General features: G+C 37.9%; 1 protein-coding gene across 3 annotated transcripts in view; it reads left to right on the top strand.

The window, feature by feature from the left end:
- LOC136036687 (phosphatidate phosphatase LPIN1-like) overlaps positions 1-24,024 on the top strand; it is a 127,059-nt gene that overhangs the window by 44,976 nt on the left and 58,059 nt on the right. For all 3 annotated transcript variants that reach the window (XM_065718997.1, XM_065718998.1, XM_065718996.1), the window contains exon 6: positions 8,298-8,521. In XM_065718997.1, the coding sequence (XP_065575069.1) occupies positions 8,298-8,521 (224 nt within the window). The remainder of the gene's footprint in view (positions 1-8,297; positions 8,522-24,024) is intronic.

Here is a 24,024-nt window from a genome sequence, read left to right as displayed (position 1 = left end):
GATGGTTTGACCCGTAAAGGGAGACGTGACGGCATTACCAAGACAAATTTTGAGAAAGCTTGTAGATGCTCCAGTGAAAAGAAGGGGGGAAAACCTCTGCTTCCCATGCAGAAAAGTGTTTTTCCTCTTTGTTCAAGCAGGAGGGCTGTAATTCTAAATAATTTGTAATTCTCAATAATCCTAATTCTCAATAAAATAACTTTTTTTTGTGCAATAACTTTATTAAAAAATACTAATCGAAATAATAATTATAACACTTGAATCAGCTTCAATTGGCAATTTTCCACATTAAACAGTTTTTCTTTTCGAAACACGTTTGTAAACTTTCTAAACTTAACTGTTACAATATCAGTATCTATGACTGTAATACTCGCGAAGGATACTGCTACATGTGGCATACAGGCACTGCTAAACGAGGCTCATCAGAATTATAAGTCAAAACATAACTGTTACAATCTCAGTATCTATAACCCCAATACTCGCGAAGGATACTGCTACATATGACATACAGGCACTGCTAAACGAGGCTCATCAGAATTATAAGTCAAAACATAACTGTTACAATCTCAGTATCTATAACCCCAATACTCGCGAAGGATACTGCTACATGTGGCATGCAGGCACGGCTAAACGAGGCTCATCAGAATTATAAGTCAAAACATAACTGTTACAATCTCAGTATCTATAACCCCAATACTCGCGAAGAATACTGCTGCATGTGGCATGCAGGCACTGCTAAACGAGGCTCACCAGAATTATAAGTCAAAACAACTGTTACAATCTCAGTATCTATAACCCCAATACTCGCGAAGAATACTGCTACATGTGGCATGCAGGCACTGCTAAACGAGGCTCATCAGAATTATAAGTCAAAACATAACTGTTACAATCTCAGTATCTATAACCCCAATACTCGCGAAGGATACTGCTACATGTGGCATGCAGGCACGGCTAAACGAGGCTCATCAGAATTATAAGTCAAAACATAACTGTTACAATCTCAGTATCTATAACCCCAATACTCGCGAAGAATACTGCTACATGTGGCATGCAGGCACTGCTAAACGAGGCATCAGAATTATAAGTCAAAACATAACTGTTACAATCTCAGTATCTATAACCCCAATACTCGCGAAGAATACTGCTACATGTGGCATGCAGGCACGGCTAAACGAGGCTCGACATAATTATAAGTCAAAACTGATTTGTTAAAATTTCAGTATCTATAACTGCAATGCTCTAGAAAGAAACTGCTACATGTGGCATGGGGGCACTGCAGATAGCAAGAATTTTATTTTTGAAGAATCCTTACAAAGCAGAGAGTATGGGAACGTCTGATTTCTATGGTCTTGATAAGCTATGTAGAGAGACCAGCAATGTTTTGGTCAATAAATGTACGTAGCCTTTCTTCCCACGCTCCGGAAGCTGAAAGGCAGCTTCCAATTTTTGTTGTTTGATGGCAAAGAAGTGAAGCAGACCTTTTGCCGACGATGAACTCCTTAAAGGTTATAAAACCTTTAGAATCCTGATCATAGGCTTTAAATATTTGCATAAGGCAAGGGTTATTGCTACGTATTTTCAAGTAAGAAGCCAAATCTTGTAGTCTAATAACCCCATCCTTTTTATCTGCAATCTTGGCGAAGCTTTCTAGGTCTGTCTCAAGGTCTTTTCTATCAAATCCATATTTGGATCTTAAGTTGGCCACTCCTATCAAGCCCGATTCACTTGGCAATTCCAGTTTGGTTGCTTTATTCATAAGTTGACAATCTTCAAAGGAATAATCGACAATGGGTACTTCAAGGCATTTGGCCATTTCAGAGCGTACATTAGAGGCAAACATTTTCGGTTCTCTTTTCTCTTCATCTGACGGGACATATGGAGGTAAAAATTCGATTTCAGCATAAGTAACAAGCTGGGTCATTGTGTAAAACACAGTCTTCCATGCTTCAGGTCCATCCCAAGTCCAAGTTACAGTGTCAAGCCTATTAGGATACCTAATGCACACAGGTTGTACAGCAACTCCAGGATAAAATGCACCAGGCTTGAAAGTGATCAGAGATTTCCCGTTTGAACAAGTTCCCTCAGGAAATATCAAAGTCTGTTGCCAGGGATCCTCAGATGTTGCTCGACGCACCATTTCTTCAATCGTTTTTGATCGAGAATTGGGATCTTCTCTATCCACATATATTGGCTGAGTAAAATTGACCAATTTTCCAATAAACGGCAATTTCTTCACTTCATCTTTGGCAACAATGGAAGGCGACCCTAGGAAGAAAACTAAAAGCGCATCATAAACCGACGAATGTGGTGCCAGTACCAGAATGGGTGCTTCTCTTGTCATCGCTTGTCTCCCTTTTACTCTTACTCTGAAACCAGAACAATAAAAGAGTCCAACCATTATTTTAGATACAATGGCTTGCAGCGTTCGTCTCCATCCTTGCATAGGCTTTGATTTTAGTTCTTCTTCGGATACACCCAGAAGACCTATAGAAGCAATCGAATAAGATGTTACTAGGCAAGTGGCAACACCAATCACTCTCAGAGGAAAAAGGACGATAGACGAAATAAACATCTTCACTTTGTCATAGATAGAAAGATTTATTCTATGTCTAAAGGGGTTTGTTTGAAGTTTGGCCTGATATACATCACATTTACTTTCGTTAACAGTTATACTGCATGAGGCTGCGGTCTTCAAAAAAGATTTCACGCTCTTGCAAATAGAGGCTGCACTCTTGCAAACAGGACCCAGATTTTTCCAGCATTTTTCCTCTTCGTGTTCTTCTTTACGTGTGTAACTACGGTCTTTGTTCTTTTCTATTTCGACAGCAGTTGGTTTTGGTTCACTCTCCTTGTTGGGTTCAGAGCTCTGTACTTCTGCGCCTTCTGTTGAACATTCAGTTGTTTTGTATTCCATATATTTTTTAATAGCCCAACAGGCTGATATTCCAGCAACTGAGACTGGAATCCCAATTACAATGGTTTTAAAAATGAACATCTTTCAAGTAAGAGATACTTTATGCAAATGATTCACATTGTTTGTTCAGTTTTCCTTATATTAAGAAAATGACGTCATGGTGGCCAAGTGTTATGATGTTTATAAAGAACATGATGTCATGTTGTCTAAACTGCATTGATGCTTTTATAATTTGGAAAAGATTCCCAATAAATATGACGTCACGCGAACGATGTTGATATAACGCGTGCAAAAGAAGAAATAAGATTTACGATGTCTAAATATACTTGGAATATATTTTATCAAAAAGACGAGCTTTTTTTATTTATTTTTTTATATGCTCTCCAACTGACGTAAATTGGAATCAAAATTGGCTCTTTGGTCAAATGACATTTTTTATCATTAAATGCAGGTGTTCAGAAGTACAGTCAGTTACTAATTTCCAAGAATCATCTTCAAGAATCATACGTGAAAAAGGCTCTTATCCAACAACAGGAGCGCTCCGTAATGACTAAAAAACACATTTTTGCTTGTATTGTATCAGATTTAACGACGCTTCTTGACTACTAAGGTCCCTGCGTCGGCCCCGCAGTGCGTTGCTGCAGCATGATTCGATCTCTGGGTCCCGTATTACCAAGCTAAGGTCAAACCCACTGCGCCACCACAGGACAACACATTTGCGGTTGTAATTTTTTCACTTTTAAAATGGGTGCTTACTTATATTTCTGGATCCTGAAAAGAATTTCGTTTTGGTGAAAATTGGCCTACTAACAACTTTTTTTTTGCTAAATGTCGTTAATGTAATCATAATTAATCAATATCATCAATATAATGTAATCATCAATATAATCTTATAATGTAATCAATAAACTATTAGCTCCACCAGAACTGTTATAGTGCTTATACTGAGCTGCCGTCAGGAAATGACATGCGGAAAATCACACTACTCCTCTCAGGAAGACAAAAAATTCAAAAGAAATGAAAAATTTCGCGTTATTTGAAAAAATTGGATGCTTTTCTTGCACAAAAAGAAGCGGCTTTTATCGGATGGTTGATGTAATTGAAATTGTCTCAATAAAGGACAACAATTGAAGTATTTTGATAAAGGAAAGATTAAATAAAAATATTGAATGGAGATTAAATAAAAAAACAAGTTTTTTTTAAATGACAGGAAGGAGCAATATTAAAACTTAAAAACGAACAGAAATTATTCCGTACATGAAAGGGGCTTTTCCTCCTCAACGCCTCGCTCTTTACGCTAAAGTTTGACTCTTTCTCTTAACTCTACTTTTTGAAACAGTAAAAAATTTTAGCGTAAAGAGCGCTGTGTTGAGGAGGGAACAGCTCCTTTCATATACGGAGTAATTTCTGTTCGTTTTAAGTTTTAATGTTGCTCCTTACTTTCATTAAAAAAACTCGTTTTGTTTATTTAATTTCTGGACGTTTTTGAATTAATGCATGTTTTGATCTTGGCTGTCCGATTGATTAAAACGAAATTTGCATATAATTTTTTTTTGGCTAAATGGCTTTCTCATAGCTTAGTCGAAAAATTTTGAGAAAAAGGAGCGAGGGAGGAGGCCTAGTTGCCCTCCAATTTTTTGATTACTCAAAAAGGCAACTAGAACTTTTAATTCTTTACGAACGTTTTCATTAGTAAAAAAATACGTAACTTACGAATTAACTTACGTAACGAACTTCTATATTCTTATGTTTTTATTGCGTATATGAAGGGGTACACCCCTCGTCGATACCTCGCTCTTTACATTAAAGCTTAAATTTTGTCCCCATTCCTTAAGAATGACCTCTGAATCACAAAGGCCGTAGAACAAATAGTTGAAATTACTAAAAATACTTTATCGTAAAGAGTGAGGTATTACGAGGGGGTAAACCCCTCAAGTGCGTAATAATTTTTGTTCGTTTTAAGTTTTAATGCTGCTTCTTACTTTCAGTAGAAAAAACTTTTCATATTTGTTTTTTCGTTGTTTTTTTCAAGTTATGCTAGAAAATCCTGCACCCCTTCATTGAAATTCTCTTCCCCCATGAGAAGCTCCTGCATGGAAATATCCTCCCACGTAGCCCCCCAACTCTCCCCCCATAAACCAAATAAATCCCATGAAAACTTCTGTACACTTCCCAGTAACCATTACTATATGTAAACACAGGTGAAAGTTTGTAACTTGCAGACCCTCCCACGGGGACTGCGGGGGTGTAAGTCATCCCCAAAGACATAGTTATCATGTTATTCGACTATGGTGAATAAAATGGCTATCTCAGAATTCTGATCCGGTGACTTTGGGGGGGGGGGGGGTTGAGCGTGAGAGGGGGCCTAGGGGCCCTCAAATTTTTTGGGTCACTTAAAAAGGGCACTAAAAATTTTAATTTCCATTAGAATGAGCTCTTTCGCGACATTCTAGGACCACTGAGTCGATACGATCACCCCTGGGAAAAAACAACAACAAAAAACAAATAAACACGCATCCGTGATCTGTCTTCTGGCAAAAAATGCGAAATTCCACATTTTTGTAGATAGGAGCTTGAAACTTCTACAGTAAGGTTCTCTGATACGCTGAATCTAGTCGTGTGATTTTCGTTAAGATTGTGTGACTTAGGGGGTATTTCCCCCTATTTTCTAAAATGAGGCAAATTTTCTCAGGCTCGTAACTTTTGATTGGTATAACTGATCTTGATGAAACTTGTATATATAAAATCAGCATTAAAATGCGATTCTTTTAATGTAACTATTGCTATCGAAATTCCATTTTTTAGAGTTTCGGTTACTATTGAGCCGGGTCGCTCCTTACTACAGTTCGTTACCACAAACTGTTTGACTGTGCTATCCGTGAACTTGATGGGATATACATCCTGCTTAAGAATACAATTTTATGTCCTGATTCGGATCTGGTTCCGTCAGCTGGTGACGTTTTCTCTGCGCTTTTTGAGGCTTTTTTGAACGAATAAAAATCTATGGTATATTTTTCCTTTGTCGTCATTAAAGGAGTGCGACCTCCTGGTGAAACTACGGTTAAACTGTAATTCTCCGTGTTTGACCTCTCTTCTCTTAAGATAGTTTGAACCTGCTGTTGTTTTAGATGCGTCAGATATAAACCTGAATTGTTTTTCAATATAGGAATTTGCAGGAATATCAGTACTGATGTAACGATTTTCCTTTAATTGGTCTCCACAAATCTCTGGCCGCGAATAAATTTCACCAAATCTTAAAATGTCTATTTCCCGGGAGGAAAAATTGTGTACAATTATTGAAACACAAATGATAGTCTTTTACCGCAATTAGTACGATGTAAGACTTTTAAATGCTTTAATAAATAAATAAATAAAACAATAAATTGAGCTCGCTTCGGTCTTTACTAAGGCAGCGCTATTGCGCTGCCTATGATCCTGTGGAAATTAAGATACAGCACAATTATCTATACTCAGCCTTTTTTTGAAATGATTTTTTTTTCCAATACTATTAAACCCTCATAAACTATTCAACACCGTTCAAAATACCCTTTTTAGGTCATTAATTAGTTATAAAGTGTTTCTTATGATCAAACAATACACGAAAAAACTCTAGTACAACTAGATAGTAAGTGGATAGTAAGGTATGAAAGAAATGGACATAATTTGAACTACTGATTAAGTGAAACCGGTCGGTAAAAATGACCAAGAAGTTAGTAAAATTTATTGCCCCACTAATCTTTTCTCATTAGCTAGTTTTATTAACGTGTTTTTTAATGCTTGGATACCCCTGGCCGTTTTTCGTTTTGTACTAGGTTGTAGCTGTTGTTGCAATCTTGGTGGAAAAAGAGCCAATGGATGCTAGAATCTACCACCAAAACATTACTTGTTTGCCAACAAGGTTTTATTTGAAGGTGATTTTTGCGTCTTTAATTCTTAATTTTTTATTTTTGTTTTACGGAAAAATTTAGTTTTCTTTTGTATTTATAGATGGAAAACTAGGAACTTGAATAAAAAAGAAAAGATAAAGAGAAGATCTCTGAGTAATATGGGGGAAATATGTCTCATTGCTGCTTATGTGAAGCTTTGACTATGAAATTAATGCCAAATTTTTTCTTTTGAATTTCTCAGAAATTCGCGGAAACGTTTTTGCTTGTTAAAAAAGAAACAAAAAAAATTAAGCTTTTATTCAGGGACATCTTGTTTCTTAAATAGTACATAGCGCTAACTTATGCCTTAGAGACGTAAGTTGTTGCGTATTTTAGCGCTTAGGCTTCCTAAGGCTTAATGCTCATTACAAAGTTCAAATTCATTAGAGACGTGGCTCATAACCCATATCCAGGTGGTGAATGTCGAAGCTTTCCGAATCGAACACCTCCGAAAAAGTGAACGCGTCAGATTGTCTAACTATGTACAGAACCTTGAAACTCGGCGGTCCTTCAAATTTTATCCCTAACCGAGCAGCTGGTGTCTTGCTTGCTGCGTTGGTATGGCCATTTACTTCGTCTGCCCTCGCAACCTCTACCCATTTCATCTTCTACTTTGACCCAACAGCAAATGGTCGGAAGCGCCCTAGAGGAAGAATATGCACCAGTTGGCTGGGGATCATTCACGTTCGGCTCGCTTTCTGAAACATCAGTCCCAACGAAGTTCTGACTCTCACCCACAACGGGCAATTCCGGAGAAGACTAACGACCTTGACGTCTGGTTCCCTTTACGCTGGTGACACTGCCGAAAACGAGTTTAAAAAAAGTTAAATTAAATAGTACGTTGTTTGTTATAGTGTTGTAGGGAAAAACTATGTGGTATTATAGAATTTAATACAAACTTACTTACGTGTAATTGGGTCAGGACAACGGCTGCGAGCCTTCCATGGCATCCAATAGTTCGTCAACGATTGAGCTCCATCTTTGGTGGTCTAGGGTCCATTACTGCGTGATTTCGAGCCAGTTCTTGTCCCACCGTCGGCCAAGTGGCGAAATCCCCCTTTGGGTCCACATCAGCTTTGACGCAGACAAGCCACGTTTTCTTTTGCCCCCCTTGCTGTTTCATCCAGCCGGAGAGAGGCTGGCAGTGAAGGGCGTTTTTGATCAGTGCCTCAGATGGTAGGGGTATATAAATGCTTTTCCTATTCTCATTCTTTAGCTTGCTACATTATTTTGATTAAATATTGACGAAAATATTGTCTGGAAACCGATTAACCACTCAAGGGTATTTTTCCTGCCGCTTGTGGCAATGTTTCCCTAGCAAACTGTGAACATATCTCTTTGTTGTCTGCTTTTTTGTCTTATGGACGACCGTAACTAGCCTACCTCTTGTGGTTAAGATAACAATTCACGCCTTTTCTTTTCCCGTTGAGTTTTATTTATTTTATTTTTTTTGTCAGTGGTAATGTTTCGGGTCGTGGATCGCCTGTAGTTTCCGATTCAGAGTATGAAAAACAAACAGCCCGTAGCGAAAGGATTTCGATTCATGACGAGAAGCAACCCTCTTGGAATTGGGGGGAGTTGCCTAATAACCCACAGAAGAATACACCTGCATCGTATAGCCTCATGCAGCATAAGAAGGCGCAATTTGAAAGTAGAGCTACAGCCGGTGAAGAAAAGAAAGGTATTTGCTCTGTTGAAATACTGTTATTTTTGACTGTCAATAAGATCCTTCTTGAGATATAACCGCTGTTTATAATGTCATTAATAATTATTTTAATAATTATTCAACATATTAATGGTAATACTAGTTTGAGCCTAAGATTCTTTTCAAAAATTAATATAAATCTTCGTTTGTATTTAAAAAACCTCGTGCTCTCGGAATGGTTATCTTACACGTAAGGGGAAGTCTTGAGATTTCCATGCCTGCCCTAATTCTAAAAGCTCTGTAAAATATGCCTCAAAAGTTTGAAGAATTCGGCTGGAGTCTTTGAGTCACTCTGGACGAGGGTAATGAGAATGTTCATACGCCTAGAATTTACATTCAATAAGATCATGGGGACGAAAATGTTGAATTCCCCCCTCCCCCTCAAAAAAGGTTATCAGACAAACTGATCTCCATAAAAGATGAAGCTAATATCCATAGTTTTACTAACAATAAACCTGATAAATTTGGTATCCAGATGGCAACTAGGTTACTCCAAGCTTTTGTATTTTTGTCGTTTCCACCAAAACAAGGTTTTATATAAAATTAAGAAAAAATAAAACGAAGCACAGGCTATATATTTCAGTATATATAAAAGTATACACAGGGGTCTTTTACTCTTATCTTATTCTTTTTTTCGTGGGATTAATTTATTCTGCACAATGGCGTCCGAGTTGGAATTGACCTGAATTCTTCTCAAAATTTATCATGTTTACCGTGTGTGTTCTTGGTCGTAATTTGGCATGGCAAAAGAAATGTCGAGAAAATATGTGACATGTTGCGCTGTTGGCCTTATTCTGGATGTGTTATCTCTTAGGCATGTGTTGGTCGGTTGAATCCAAAAACAAAGATAAAATATTTGCCTTGGATATCTTATTGATGCCGTCATTTTATTAAAGACCTTCAAGATCCGTTCATTTCCTTTTAAACTAGCTTATAGTCTATTTTGAGGTCGCTGCCGACTCTTGTCGTAACAGTTTTTTGTTTAAGTTGTATAATATTCAAAACGACAAGCATTTAAGAAGAGATCTTAGGTAATTAAATTAAAAAAAACAAACAGGCAAATTTCTTGCCAAAGATTTAATCAAGCCCAAGCCTTCGTTGCCAGGGCTTTAGTTTTTATTCACTTTCAACGCTCCTGGTGTAGACTCCCCTGCAATAACAGTGTCCTTCGGCCCTAGTTTTTTCGCCTAGGAACACTTTTCGCCATTTTTGGCGTTCAAAGAAGTGGAAATGTTTGATTTGTCTATTTTGAAGCCGCTATTTCAAACTTATGCAGTTATTATTTTTCTATTGTATTTCAAAACTCAATAAGTTGTAATCAATTTTATACAAATAGAAAATTCCATGTTCATTTATCTATCAGGTTGGGAGGGGGTAGGGACTCCAGAAAGGGGCCGAAAAATTTTGTTCCCTATCATTTTGAAGCTTAGAGCCGGGGTCCTTGAGTTCCCTAATTTGCAGAAAAAAAGAGAAAAATACATGTTTCGGGGTTGGGTTGTCGCCTTTTTCCCGATCGATTTGAAACTTATATTCTTGTGTCCTTAGGCTAAGGGAACTTCAGTGTAGAAGGATTAATAGAAAATTGATATTAGCATCCCCCAAAAACGGGACCCGACAAAGCGCCGGAAGTTTTCTCCCGGCCATTTCGTATAGAAAGGGTACGAGTTGGAGCTGAAAGGAGACTTATTCGATTGGAGGGTGAAAGTTAGTGTCCTTTTTAAGGGCTGAAAGCGATTAGAGGCAAACAGCCTTGTTACTGTGTTTTTTTTCTCCTGCGTACATCCCTAGCCCCCATCGATTCAAAATATTAAATAGCCACATGTTCTGGAATGTCAAAAGTTCCCATAAGTACGCCTCCGTTGTTAACATTATCACCACATCGCCAAGGGTAGCAGCCAAAAAATTTGCACTATCGGCCACTATTGGACTGTTGGACTATTTCTTTAATTAAAATATGCCTGCGGAGTAGCTTCTCTCGCTCAGGCTGAGCTGATTATCTTCGAGTGGACACAGAAAACTGGTTTCATTACAGATCAAGAACAAAGTGTGGTCGCTATAACATCTAAGTACCGATTTCTGTTCGTTTTGAGTCTCGATTAATCGTTAGTGGTGGTATGATGGTCCGTTTTTAAATTTTAACTGATTTAAAAAAGCAAAGTTTTTTGAGGGAAGTAAAGAGCGAAGTTGGAACTTAAAGCGAACCAAAAATTATTGCTTCACACTCTGTCTAACATATATCAATAAAGTAAGTACAAATAAACCAAATAATCATATCCTCCTACGTTTGTTGGATTATAGAAAACTAGTGCTTTACTGAAAACATAAAAACCAAGTACAAAAAACAAGAATGCTGATTTCAAACAGTTCGTGGTAACGAACTCTAGAAATAGAATTTTTATACCAATAGCTATATCAAAAGAATCGCATTTTTAATGCTGATTTTAAATAAATAAGTTTAGTCTTACATCAAGTTTAGTCTTACCCATCAAACGTTACGAGCCTGAGAAAATTTGCCTTATTTTAGAAAATAGGAGGAAACGCCCCCTAAAAGTCATAGAATCTTAACGAAAATCACATCATCAGATTCACCGTATTAGAGAACCCGATTCTAGAAGTTTCAAGCTCCTATCTACAAAAATGTGGAATTTTGTATTTTTTGCCAGAAGGCAGATCACGGATGCGTGTTTTTTTTCCAGGGATGATCGTATCGACCCAGTGGTCCTAGAATGTTGCAAGAGGGCTCATTCTAACGGAAATGGAAAGTTCTAGTGCCTTTTTTAAGCAACCCAAAAAATTGAAGGGCACCTAGGCCCCCTCCCACGCTAATTATTTTCCCAAAGTCACCGGGTCAAAATTCTGAGAAAGCCATTTTATTCAGCGTAGTCGAAAAACCTTATAACTATGTCTCTAGGGACGACTTAAACCCCCAGAGTCCCCGTGGGAGGGGTTACAAGTTACAAACTTTGACCAGTGCAAACTTTGACCAGTGTTGGGAAGTGCATAGACGTTTTCAGGGGGATTTTTTGGTTGGGGGGAGGGGTTGAGAAGAGGGGGATATGTTGGGGGAACTTTCCATCGAGGCATTTGTCATGGGGGAAGAAAATTTCCATGAAGGGAGTGCAGGATTTTCTAGCATTATTTAAAAAAAACAATGAAAAAATAAATATGAAAAAGTTTTTTAACTGGAAGTAAGGAGCAGCATTAAAACTTAAAACGAACAGAAATTATTACGCATATGAGGGGCTCACCTCCTCCTAATACCTCGCTCTTTAGGCTAAATATTTTTAGTAATTTCAACTATTTATTCTACGGCTCTTTTTTAACTATTTTAACTATTTATTCAGGGGTCATTCTTAAGGAATTGGAACAAAATTTAAGCTTTAGTGTAAAGAGCGAGATACTGACTAGGGGGTGAACACCTTCATATACGTAATAAAAACATGAGAATACAGAAGTTGGTTAAGTAAGCTAATTTGTAAGTTACGTATATCTTTTACTAATAAAAACATTCGTAAAAAATTATAAGTTCTAGTTGCCTTTTTAAGTAACCAAAAAATTGGAGGGCAACTAGGCCTCCTCCCTCGCTCCTTTTTTTTCTCAAAATCATTCGATCAAAACTATGAGAAAGCCATTTAGCCAAAAAAAAAATATATGAAAATGTTGTTTTAATTATTCATCTGCGGAGAGCCAAAATCAAAACATGCATTGATTCAAAAATGTTCAGAAATTAAATAAAAAACAAGAGCTAAGAGCTCATATGGCACTTGTGACGAGGCGAGAAGAGCTAAGAGCCAAGAGATCATATGGTATGAGCTCTAACAAAATTCTATGAATCAATAGATTGATTTAAGGAAAATAAGGAAAATAAAGGAAAATAAGAGGCTTAATGCCGGTCAGGATTTAAAATAAGAGCTCTGAGTCACGATGTCCTTTTAAATATCAAAATTCATTAAGATCCGATCACCCACTCGTGTAAGTTATAAATGCCTCATTTTTTCTAATTTTTCCTCTCCCTTAGCCCCCCCCCCAGATGGTCGAATCTGGGAAAACGACTTTATCACGTCAAATTGTGCACCTCCCTGAGATGCCCACCAATTTTCATCGTCCTAGCACGTCCAGAAGCACCAAACTCGCCAAATCACTGAACCCCTCCCCCCAACTCCTCCAAAGAGAGCGAATCCAGTACGAATCCAGCGAATTCTGTCAATCACGTATCAAGGACATTTATTTATTCTATCCACCAAGCTTCATCCCGATTCCCCCACTCCAAGTGTTTTTCCAAGATTTCCCCCTCCAACTCCCCCTCAATGTCAAAAGATCTGGTCGGGATTTGAAATAAGAGCTCTGAGACATGAATTCCTTCTAAAAATCAAATTTAATTAAGATCCGACCATTTATTCGTAAGATAAAAATACCCCAAATTTCACATTTTCCAAGAATTCCGGTTCCCCCCTCCAACTCCACCCAATGTCACAGGATCTGGTCGGAATTTAGAACTAGAACTTTAAAGCACAAGATCCTTCTAAATATCAAATTTCATTAAGATCTGGTCACCCTTTCGTAAGTTACAAATACCTTAATTTTCAAAATTACCCTACCCCCTCCCCCAATTCTACCAAAGGGAGCAGATCCGGTCCGGTTATGTCAGTCACGTATATTAGACGGGTTTATATTCTTCCCATCCAGTTTCATCCAGATCTCACCGCTTTAAGTATTTTCTAAGATTTCCGGTTCCCCCAACTGCCCCCCCCCCAATTACGCTTGATCCGGTTTAGGTTTAAAATAAGAGATCTGAGTTACGAGATCCTTCTAAATATGAAGTTTCATGAAGATCCGATCACTCCTTCGTAATTTAAAAATACGTAATTTCTTCTTATTTTTCAGAATTAACCCCCCCCCCAATAGAGCGGATCCGTTCCAATTATGTAAATCACGTATGTAAGACTTCTGCTCATTTTTCCCCACCAAATTTCATCCCGATCCCTCCAATCTAAGCGTTTTCCATGATTTTAGGTTCCCCCACCCCAAACTTCCCCCAATGTCACCAGATCCGGTCAGGATTTAAAATAAGAGCTTTGAGACACGATATCCTTCTAAATATCAAATTTCATTGAAATCCGATCACCCTTTCGTAAGTTAAAAATACCTCATTTTTTCTATTTTTCAGAATTAACCCCTCCCCAAACTACCCCAAAGAGAGCGGATCCGTTCCGGTTATGTCAATCATGTATCTAGGACTTGTGCTTATTTTTCCCACCAAGTTTCATCCCGATCCCTCCACTCTAAGTGTTTTCCAAGTTTTAGGTTTTCCCCTCCCAACTACCCCCAATGTCACCAGATCCGGTCGGGATTTAAAACAAGAGCTCTGAGACGCGATATCCTTCTAAATATCAAATTTCATTGAGATCCGATCATCCGTTCGTAAGTTAAAAATACCTCATTTTTTCTAATTTTTCAGAAATACCCCCCCCCCCCCCCAAACTACCCCAAAGAGAGCGGATCCGTTCCGTTTATGTCAATCATGTATCTAGGACTTGTGTTTAATCCCGATTTCCGAGTGTTTTCCAAGTTTTAGGTTTCCCCCTCCCAAATCCCCCCCCCCCAATGTCACCAGATCCGGTCGGGATTTAAAATAAGAGCTCTAAGACACGATATCCTTCTACACATCAAATTTCATTGAGATACGATCACCCGTTCGCAAGTTAAAAATACCTAATTTTTTTCAGAATCCCCCCCCCCCCATTACCCCAAAAAGAGCGGATCCGTTCCGATTATGTCAATCCTGTATCTGGGACTTGTGCTTATTTTTCCCATCAAGTTTCATCCCGATCCCTCCACTCTAAGTGTTTTCTAAGATTTTAGGTTTTCCCCCTCCAACTCCCCCCAATGTCATCAGATCCGGTCGGGATTTAAAATAAGAGCTCTTAAGACACGATATCCTTCTAAACATCAAATTTCATTGAGATACGATCACCCGTTCTTAAGTTAAAAATACCTAATTTTTTCTATTTTTTTCAGAATTCCCCCCCCCCCCCCCCAACTACCCCAAAGAGAGCGGATCCGTTCCGATTATGTCAATCATGTATCTGGGACTTGTGCTTATTTTTCCCATCAAGTTTCATCCCGATCCCTCCACTCTAAGTGTTTTCCAAGATTTTAGGTTTTCCCCCTCCAACTCCCCCCAATGTCATCAGATCCGGTCGGGATTTAAAATAAGAGCTCTGAGACATAATATCATTCCAAACATCAAATTTCATTAAGATCCCATCACCCGCTCATAAGTTAAAAATACTTCATTTTTTCTATTTTATCCGAATTAACCGGCCCCCACTCCCCCCCCCCCCGCAGATGATCCAATCGGGAAAACGACTATTTCTAATTTAATCTGGTCCGGTCTCTGATACACTTGCCAAGTTTCATCGTCCTAGCTTACCTGGAAGTGCCTAAAGTAGCAAAACCGGGACCGACAGACCATCAGACCGACTGACCGACAGAATTTGCGATTGCTATATACCACTTGGTTAATACCAAGTTTTTTAACTGAAAGTAAGGAGCGCCATTAAAACTTAAAACGAACAGAAATTACTTCGTATATGAAAGGGGCTGCCTCCTCATCAACGCCCCGCTCTTTACGCTAAAGTTTTTTACTGTTTTAAAAAGTAGAGTTGAAAGAAAGAGTCAAACTGTAGCTTAAAGAACTGGGCGTTGATGAGAAAGCAGCCTCTTCCTTATACGAAGTAATTTCTGTTCGTTTTAAGTTTTAATGTCGATCCTTACTTTCAGTTAAAAAAAACTTGCTTTTTTTAAATTTAATATTAGTTAAAAGTGACTATGTAACCTGACAACAACAAACTAATCTATAAAGCTTTTCATAGTCTTACACCAGCTGTGATATCAGTAATTTTCAGTATAATTGTCTTAAAAACATAAGGATAACAATAAACACAAGAGTATCAACAAAACATTAATTAATAAAAAAGCTCCGAATATTTCAACTACACATCCGGGAGCCTTTATCAACGGAAAAAAAGAAAGAAAAAAGACTTAGTTAATCATCTAAAGAAGAAGACGAAGAGCAACTCAAACAAAAGAGAAGAAAGAACAAAAGACAAAACAAATAAATAAAACTCACATCTTAATAAAACCTCCAAAATGCAGCAACAACTGTAATCACAGATATGACAAGAAAACCTTTATATAGTTTTTCTCTGTTTTTATGGCACTTGGTATTAACGAAGTGACATATAGCGATCGCAAAATCTGTCGGTCCCGGTTTTGCTACTTTAGGCACTTTCAGGTAAGCTAGGACGATGAAATTTGCCAGGCGTATCAGGGACCAGACCAGATTAAATTAGAAATAGTCGTTTTCTCGAATTGACCGTCTGGGGAGGGGAGTGGGGGCCGGTTAATTCGGAAAAAATAGAACAAATTAAATATTTTTAACTTCCCAACGGGTGATGGGATCTTAAATTTGATGTTTGGAAGGATAATGTGTCTCAGAGCTCTTATTTTAAATTCCGACCAGATCTGGAGACATGGGGGGAGTTGGAGGGGGGAACCTAAAATCTTGGAAAGCGCTTAGAGTGGAGGGATCGGGATGAAACTTGGTGGGAAAAATAAGCAGAAGTCCTAGATACATGATTGAAATAACCGGAACGGATCCGATCTATTTGGGGGAGAGGGTTAGGCCTAATTTTGAAAAATTAGAAAAAATAAGGTATTCTTAACTTACGAAGGAGTGATCGTATCTTAATGAAATTTCATATTTAGAAAGAACTCGTGACTCAGATCTTTCATTTTAAATCCCGACTGGATCCAGTGTCATTGGGGGGAGGGGGCTGGAAATCTTGGAAAACACTTAAAGCGGAGAGACTAGGATGAAACTTGGTGGGAGGACTAAAAAATGTCCAAGATACGTGACTGACATAACCGGATTCGATCCACCCTCTTTGGTGGAGTTGGGGGGGGGGAGAAGGGAATAATTCGGAAAAATTAGAAAAAATGAGGTATTTGTAACTTAGGAATGGGTGATCGGATCTTAATGAAATTTAATATTGAGAAGGATCTTATGCTTTAGAGCTCTTATTTTAAATCCTGACCAGATCTGGTGACATTGGGAGGAGTTGGAGGGGGGAACCGGAATCCTTGGAAAACGTGAAAATTGAGGTATCTTTATCTTACGAATCGGTGATCGGATCTTAATGAAACTTGATATACAAAAGGATCTTATGTCTCAGATGTTCCATTTTCATTTTGAATCGGATCTGGGACACAGGGGGCTGGAGGGGGAAACAGAAACCTTGTAAAACGCTTAGAGTGGAGAGAACGGGATGAAACTTGATGGGAAGAATAAGCACAAGTTATAGATACGCGATTGACATAATTGGAACGGATCTGTTCACTTTGGAGGAGCTGGGGGTGTTGATTCGGAAAAATTAAAAAAATTGAAGAATTTTTAACTTAAGAACGGGTGACTGGATCTTAGTGAAATTTGATATTTAGAAGGAACTCATGTCTCTGAGCTCTTATTTCAAATTCCGACCAGATCTGTTGACATTGGTGTGAGTTGGAGGGGGTTACCGGAAATCTTGGAAAGCACTTAGAGTAGAGAAGTTGGGATGAAACTTGGTGGGTAGAATAAGCAAATGTCGTAGATACGTGATTGGCGTAACCGTACTGGATCCACCCTCTTTGGGGGAGTTAGGCGTGGGGTTCAGTGCTTTGGCGAGTTTGGTGCTTCTGGGCGTGCTAGGACGATGGGAATTGGTAGGTGTGTACGGGAGCTACACGAATTGACTTGATAAAGTCGTTTTCCCCGATTATACAATCTGGAGGGCTGAAGGGAAAGAAAAAAGAAGAAAAAATGTGGTATTTATAATTTATGAGAGGGTTATCGGTTCTTAATGAATTTTGACATTTAGAAGGACCTCGTGACGCAGAGCTCTTATTTTAAATCCCGACCGGCATTAAGCCTCCGATTTTCCTTTTAAATCTATTGATTCTTAGAATTTTGTTAGAGCTCATACCATATGAGCTCTTGGCTCTTGGCTCATCCGGCCTCGTCACAAGGGCCAAATGAGATATTAGCTCTTGTTTCTCTCTTTGTTTTTTTTTTTTTTATCTTTTTCTTTAGATGATTTTTCTCTTTTCTGTTTTTTGATGGTTTTTTCTTTTCCCTTTTTTTTGTTCCGTTGATAAAGGCTCTCGGATGTGGAGTCAACATATTTTTTTTTATTAATTAATGTTTTGTTGTTGCTTTTGTCTTAACGGCGTTTTAGTACGCCTGTCACTGCTTTGTTTAAACTAAACCGTTTTTTATGGCACTTGGGATTAACCAAGTGGCAAAAAGCAATCGCCAATTCTGTCGGTCTGTATGTCGGTCTGTCGGTCCTGGTTTTGCTACTTTAGGCACTTCCAGGTAAGCTTGGACGATGCAATTTGGCAGGCGTATCAGGGACGGGACCAGCTTAAATTAGAAATAGTCATTTTCCCAATTTGACCATCTGGGGGGAGTGGGGGGCCGGTTAATTCGGAAAAAATAGAAAAATTGAAGTATTTTTAACTTACGAACTGTTGATCAGATCTTAATGAAATTTGATGTTTGGAAGGATATCGTGCCTCAGAGCTGTTATTTTAAATCCCGACTGGATCTGGTGACATTGGGGGGGAGTTGGGAGGGGGAAATTCTGAAAAATTAGAAAAAATGAGATATTTTTAACTTACGAACGGGTTATCGGATCTCAATGAAATTTGATATTTAGAAGGATATCGTGTCTCAGAGCTCTTATTTTAAATCCCGACTGGATCTGGTGGCATTTGGGGGGAGTTGGGAGGGGGAAACCTAAAACTTGGAAAACACTTAGAGTGGAGGGATCGGGATGAAACTTGGTGGGAAATATAAGCAGAAGTCATACATACGTGATTTACATAATTGGAACGGAAAGGGTGACCAGATCTTAATGAAATTTGATATTTAGAAGGATCTTGTGCTTTAAAGCTCTTGTTCTTTCTTAAACTCTCTCTTGAGAATTATGGAAAGCAGGCCACCCAGAACGCATTATACTAAATACCTAACCTAGCCACCTCTTGATTGTTTAATTAAAATATACCTGCGGAGTAGTTTCTCTCGCTCAGACTGAGCCGATTATCTCCGAGTGGACACATAAAACCGGTTTCATTACAGATCAAGAACAAACTGTGGTCGCTATAACATCTAAGTACCGATTCCTGTTCGTTTTGAGTCTCGATTAATCGTTGATGGTAGTATGATGGTCCGTTTTTAAATTTTAATTAATTTAAAAAAGCAATTTTTTTTTAGGGAAGTAAAGAGCGAAGTTGAAACTTAAGACCAACAAAAATTATTACTTCCTATAAAAAACCTTGTTTTTTTTAACTTAATCTGTGCCTGTTTTTAATTTGAATTTAATGCAGAAGCAACAGTGCAATGATCTTTTTAATTTCGTTTCGAGAGGGGAGGGGGTTGGAGCAGTAGCCTCATATACGGAATAATTTCTGTTCGCTTTAAGTTTAAATGTCGCTCCTTACTTTCAGTTGGAAAAATTTATTTAATTTCGGATCGTTTTTCAAATAATGCCGAGAAATCCGTGCAATACAAAATGTTATACACGATTTTTGAATCTGGGCAACCTCGACAGTTAGGAAAGAGTAACTATTTTTCTAAAGAAGATTTTTAAGTTTTTCAAAATCTAAGCAAAATTTTGGTATGCCTAACTTATTTCACTAAAGATCCCCCCCTTCCCCTCGATAAACATTAAAAAACATAAGACATACCAGGTGTGGAATAACAATAAACAAGAAAAAGTTGGAAAGTAACCGGGCAACCAGAAAAATATCACAGAAAAAAAAATGCTAATTTTTAAAATGCTATAATTTCTCTATATACTTTTCAAGTAGTTTTATTCTGTCTGCTAAATAGTACAAAAAAGGAAATTATATGAATAAATAAATATGAGAATGAGTAATACTTCTTTAACGATACAACTCTGAGTGGTTACAGAACCATATGCCTGCACTGCTCCAACCCCTAAGTGGCAAGGGGCTGGGGTCTGGGGCGTAATTTATTCAAAAAAATAGTGAATTAGCTGACAAATAATCATAAATAAGGCAGAAAGACAAGATTGAAATAAAAATGCCTGATTAAGGAACTGAACCCTTGCCATTCTGATTCAAAGTCTAACGCGGTAGTAACTGAACTACGGCGGCTGATGATCGAATTCAATCCATTTGTTCTTGTAGGGCCAAGTTGTGTAACGTACAGCCCTTTTCCTAAAGACTATGGAGAGCTATGGCATCACCAAAGTATAGTTATTGGACATTATTCAGCAAATACATTTATAATTGGCTATTATAAAACATTGAGTTAATAAAAGCTTCTATTATAAAGAGTGAGGTCATTAAACTATATTTAGCCAAGCTCACCTTTTGCGAACAGGAGGAGAGGAGGGGGTACGTCAAGGAAACGTCATTTGGAATTTTGAGATTCAATTATTTGCTCTTCTATGAATTTCTTCCTCTTAAGAACATTCCATGTTTTAAAAATCATTTTACGAGCTCCGAAGTCGGCTGACCGTGTTAGTGTTCATAGTGAGTTCTCCCAACGGACTAATAAGACTTACTAAGGGGGCTGAGAGGGGAGTATATGGAAGGGGTTCTTGTAAATCTCCAGTTAAGGGTTTTGTATCAAAACTATTTCAATGGTACTGTGTTATACTTCCAAGCTTTTAGTGCTTTTATTCCTCCACGTTTTAGTGCTATTAGGCACTTACGGATGGTAGAACTGGCAAAAAACACGTAGATATGAGCAAAAGCTTTCAAATGAGCCATTAAACATCTCTCTAAGAAGTTCTGACTGCCCACTAGCCCCAGCTTTTCCACTTGAGACGTGGCACCAATAGCGTCAGTTTATTGCCATTTAGCACTTGCAGATGGTGGATTTTATAGAGAATACGTAGATATGAGTAATATCTTTTATATGGGCTATGATGTTTTGGAAGCCCGCTAGCCCCACCCCTTTAGAAATGGCACAAAAAGTGCCAAAAAAAACCCGGGAGAAAGATTAGCACTACCGATGCAAAAAAGTAATTTTGCTTGTTGCTGAAGAAGAGGAAACAGTTTTCCTCTTCTTCACCATGGAAAAGTTATTTCCATGGAAATAATTTCCATGGAAAAAGTTTTCGACCCTGCTGATTGCAATGGTACACCTTTCTTTTTATTTTGACGCCATTTTCGAAGGGTTTCAGATTTTTTTCGAAATCACCATAAATTTATTTTTGCAATAAACTTTTACTTTTAAGACGAACCGAAATAATAGTTACCATTCCTGAGTCAGTGTCAGATAGCAATTTTTTTTCACTAAGCAGTTTTTTCCAAACGTGTTTTTAATTTTTTTTTTACTAACGGCTCGCTCTTTACTACGGTGGTCACTACGGTGGTTCGCTCTTTACTAGGCTGAAGCAACTGCTGCAACCATGATTATTTTATGATTTCATTTCTGCTCTTCTTTGAAAAGGTTCTGTTTTAAAAAAAAACGTTTCTTCAATTTAAGAACTAAAAAAGTTATCAGTTTTACATAAAAAATAAATAAAAGAAAAATGCGTAGAATATTTACGGTGTGCGCATTGACATCTTGATTGAGATTTAATTGTATTACGTCTTAAAAACATCTATTACGTATCATTTTAAGCGTTGTGTAACTACTCTTAATATGAAGGACAAACTGACTTTGAACTTTATCGTTGTCATCAAAAGTAATAGCCTACGCCTGTTTTCTGAGTTGTCTATTATGAGCGCATTGGCAAAATCTCATAGGAACAAAACGCTTATGTCTTCTTCATTTACAAAGAAATTGATTCTGATCAAAGGGGCTGGAGGATATTTAATCCATGGAAAGACCTTTTTTTACATCGTTTTGGATTAATGATAACCCTGTAATTTCTATTTCAAAAAAGTATATTTTTGCGTTTGCTTGGTTTGGAGGGGAGTCTTTTCACATTTTAAAGACAGCAACCGGTAAAACCATGTGGAATTAAATCGAGACGGTGAAATTTTTATCCCTAGATGAATATTTCGGTTCTTTATTCAATAGTCGTCCTCATCAAAGCACATACAAAAATGATTAAGACATAAAAGATCTTTTCGATTTTCTACATTAAAAAGAACTTCTTGGTTAGCTGCCAAAAAAAGAGAATAGCATTAAAACATGCTCTTGATTTGTTTTTACCTGAACTAATTGCCTTGTTTTGTGTTGTTTTTCTTCAGTTCTAGCTCAACTTCACCGAAGTGATGATTCTAAGACTTAATATTTTCAATTTTTGTTTTAATGATCACGCGTTATGTTTTAAGTTTTATTTGATTTTTGTTATGGCACTTGGTATTAACCAAGTGACATATAGCAATCGCAAATTCTGTCGGTCTGTCTGTCTGTCGGTCCCGGTTTTGCTACTTTAGGCACTTCCATGTAAGCTACGACGATGAAATTTGGCAGGCTTATCAGGGACCGGACCAGATTAAATTAGAAATAGTCATTTTCCCGATTTGACCATCTGGGGGAGGGAGGGAGTGGGGGCCGGTTAATTTGGAAAAAATGAAGTATTTTTAACTTACGAATGGTTGATCAGATCTTAATGAAATTTGATGTTTGGAAGAATATCGTGTCTCAGAGCTGTTATTTTAAATACCGACTGGATCTGGTGATATTCGGGGGGGGGGGGAGTTGGGAGGGGGAAACCTAAAATCTTGGAAAACACTTAGAGTGGAGGGATCGGGATGAAACTTGGTGGGAAAAACAAGCACAAGCCCTAGATACATGATTGACATAACCAGAACGGATCCGCTCTCTTTGGGGTAGTTGGGGGGGGGGGGTTAATTGTGAAAAATTCGAAAAAATAAGGTATTTTTAACTTACGAACGGGTGATCGGATCTCAGTGAAATTTTACATTTAGAAAGATATCGTGTCTCAAAGCTCTTATTTTAAATCCCGACCGGATCTGGTGACATTGGGGGAAGTTTGGGGGGGAACCTAAAATCATGGAAAACGCTTAGATCGGAGGGATTAGGATGAAACTTGGTGGGAAAAATAAGCAGAAGTCTTAGATACGTGATTGACATAACTGGAACGGATCCGCTCTATCGGGGGGGGGGGGGGTTAATTCCGAAAAATTAAAAAAATGACGTATTTTTAACCTACGAAGGAGTGATCGGATCTTCATGAAACTTCATATTTAGGAAGACCTCGTAACTCAGATCTCTTATTTTAAATCTCAACCGGATCCAGGGTCATTGGGGGGGACAGTTGGTGGGGGGGGGGTGGACCAGAAATCTTAGAAAATACTTAAAGCGGAGAGATCAGGATGAAACTGGACGGGAAGAATAAAAACCTGTCTAAGATACTTTACTGACATTAAACAAAAAAAAAAGTTTTTTTTTAAATGAAAGTAAGGAGCGACATTAAAACTTAAAACGAACAGAAATTACTCTGTATATCAAAGGGACTCTTTCTCTTAAATCTACATTTTAAAACTTTAACTTAAAGAGCGGGGCGTTGAGGAGGAAAAGCCCCTTTGATATACAGAGTACTTTCTGTTCGTTTTAAGTTTTGATGTCGCTCCTTACTTTCATTTAAAAAAACTTGTTTTTTTTTTGTTTAATTTCTGGACGTTTTTGAATTAATGCATGTTTTGATCTTGGCTCTCCGCACATAAATAATTAAAACGAAATTTGCATAATAATTTTTTTGGGCTAAATGGCTTTTTCATAGTTTTAATCTGAAGATTTTGAGAAAAAAGGAGCGAGGGAGGAGGCCTAGTTGCCCTCCAATTTTTTGATTACTTAAAAAGGCAACTATAACTTTTAATTTTTTACGAACGTTTTCATTAGTAAAAAATATATGTAACTTACGAATTAACTTACATAGCGAACTTCTATATTCGTATGTTTTTATTGCGTATATGAGGGGGCTCACCCCTCGTCGATACCTCGCTCTTTACACTAAAGCTTAAATTTTGACCAAATTCCTTAAGAATGACCCCTGAATCACCAAGGCCATAAAATAAAAAGTTGAAATTACTAAAAATACTTTAGCGTAAAGAGCGAGGTATTACGAGGAGGTAAACCCCTCATATGCGTAATAATTTCTGTTCGTTTTAAGTTTTAATGCTGCTCCTCACTTTCAGTAGAAAAAGCTTTTCATATTTATTTTTTCTTTGTTTTTTTAAATAACGCTAGAAAATCTTGCGCCCCCTCCATTGAAAGTCTCTTCCCCCATGAGAAGTTCCTCCATGGAAGGATCCTCCCACGTAACACCCTCCCCTCAGCTCTCCCCCCAGAACAAAAAATCCCCCTGAAAACGTCTGTACACTTCCCAGTAACCATTACTATATGTAAACACAGGTCAAAGTTTGTAACTTGCAGCCCCTCCCACGGGGACTGCGGGGGAGTAAGTCGTCCCCAAAGACATAGT

The sequence above is a fragment of the Artemia franciscana genome, chromosome 15, assembly GCF_032884065.1.
Source record: "Artemia franciscana chromosome 15, ASM3288406v1, whole genome shotgun sequence".
NCBI classification, from domain to species: domain Eukaryota; kingdom Metazoa; phylum Arthropoda; class Branchiopoda; order Anostraca; family Artemiidae; genus Artemia; species Artemia franciscana.
Note: the sequence above shows the minus strand (reverse complement) of the source record. Positions and strands in the feature narration are given on the sequence as shown.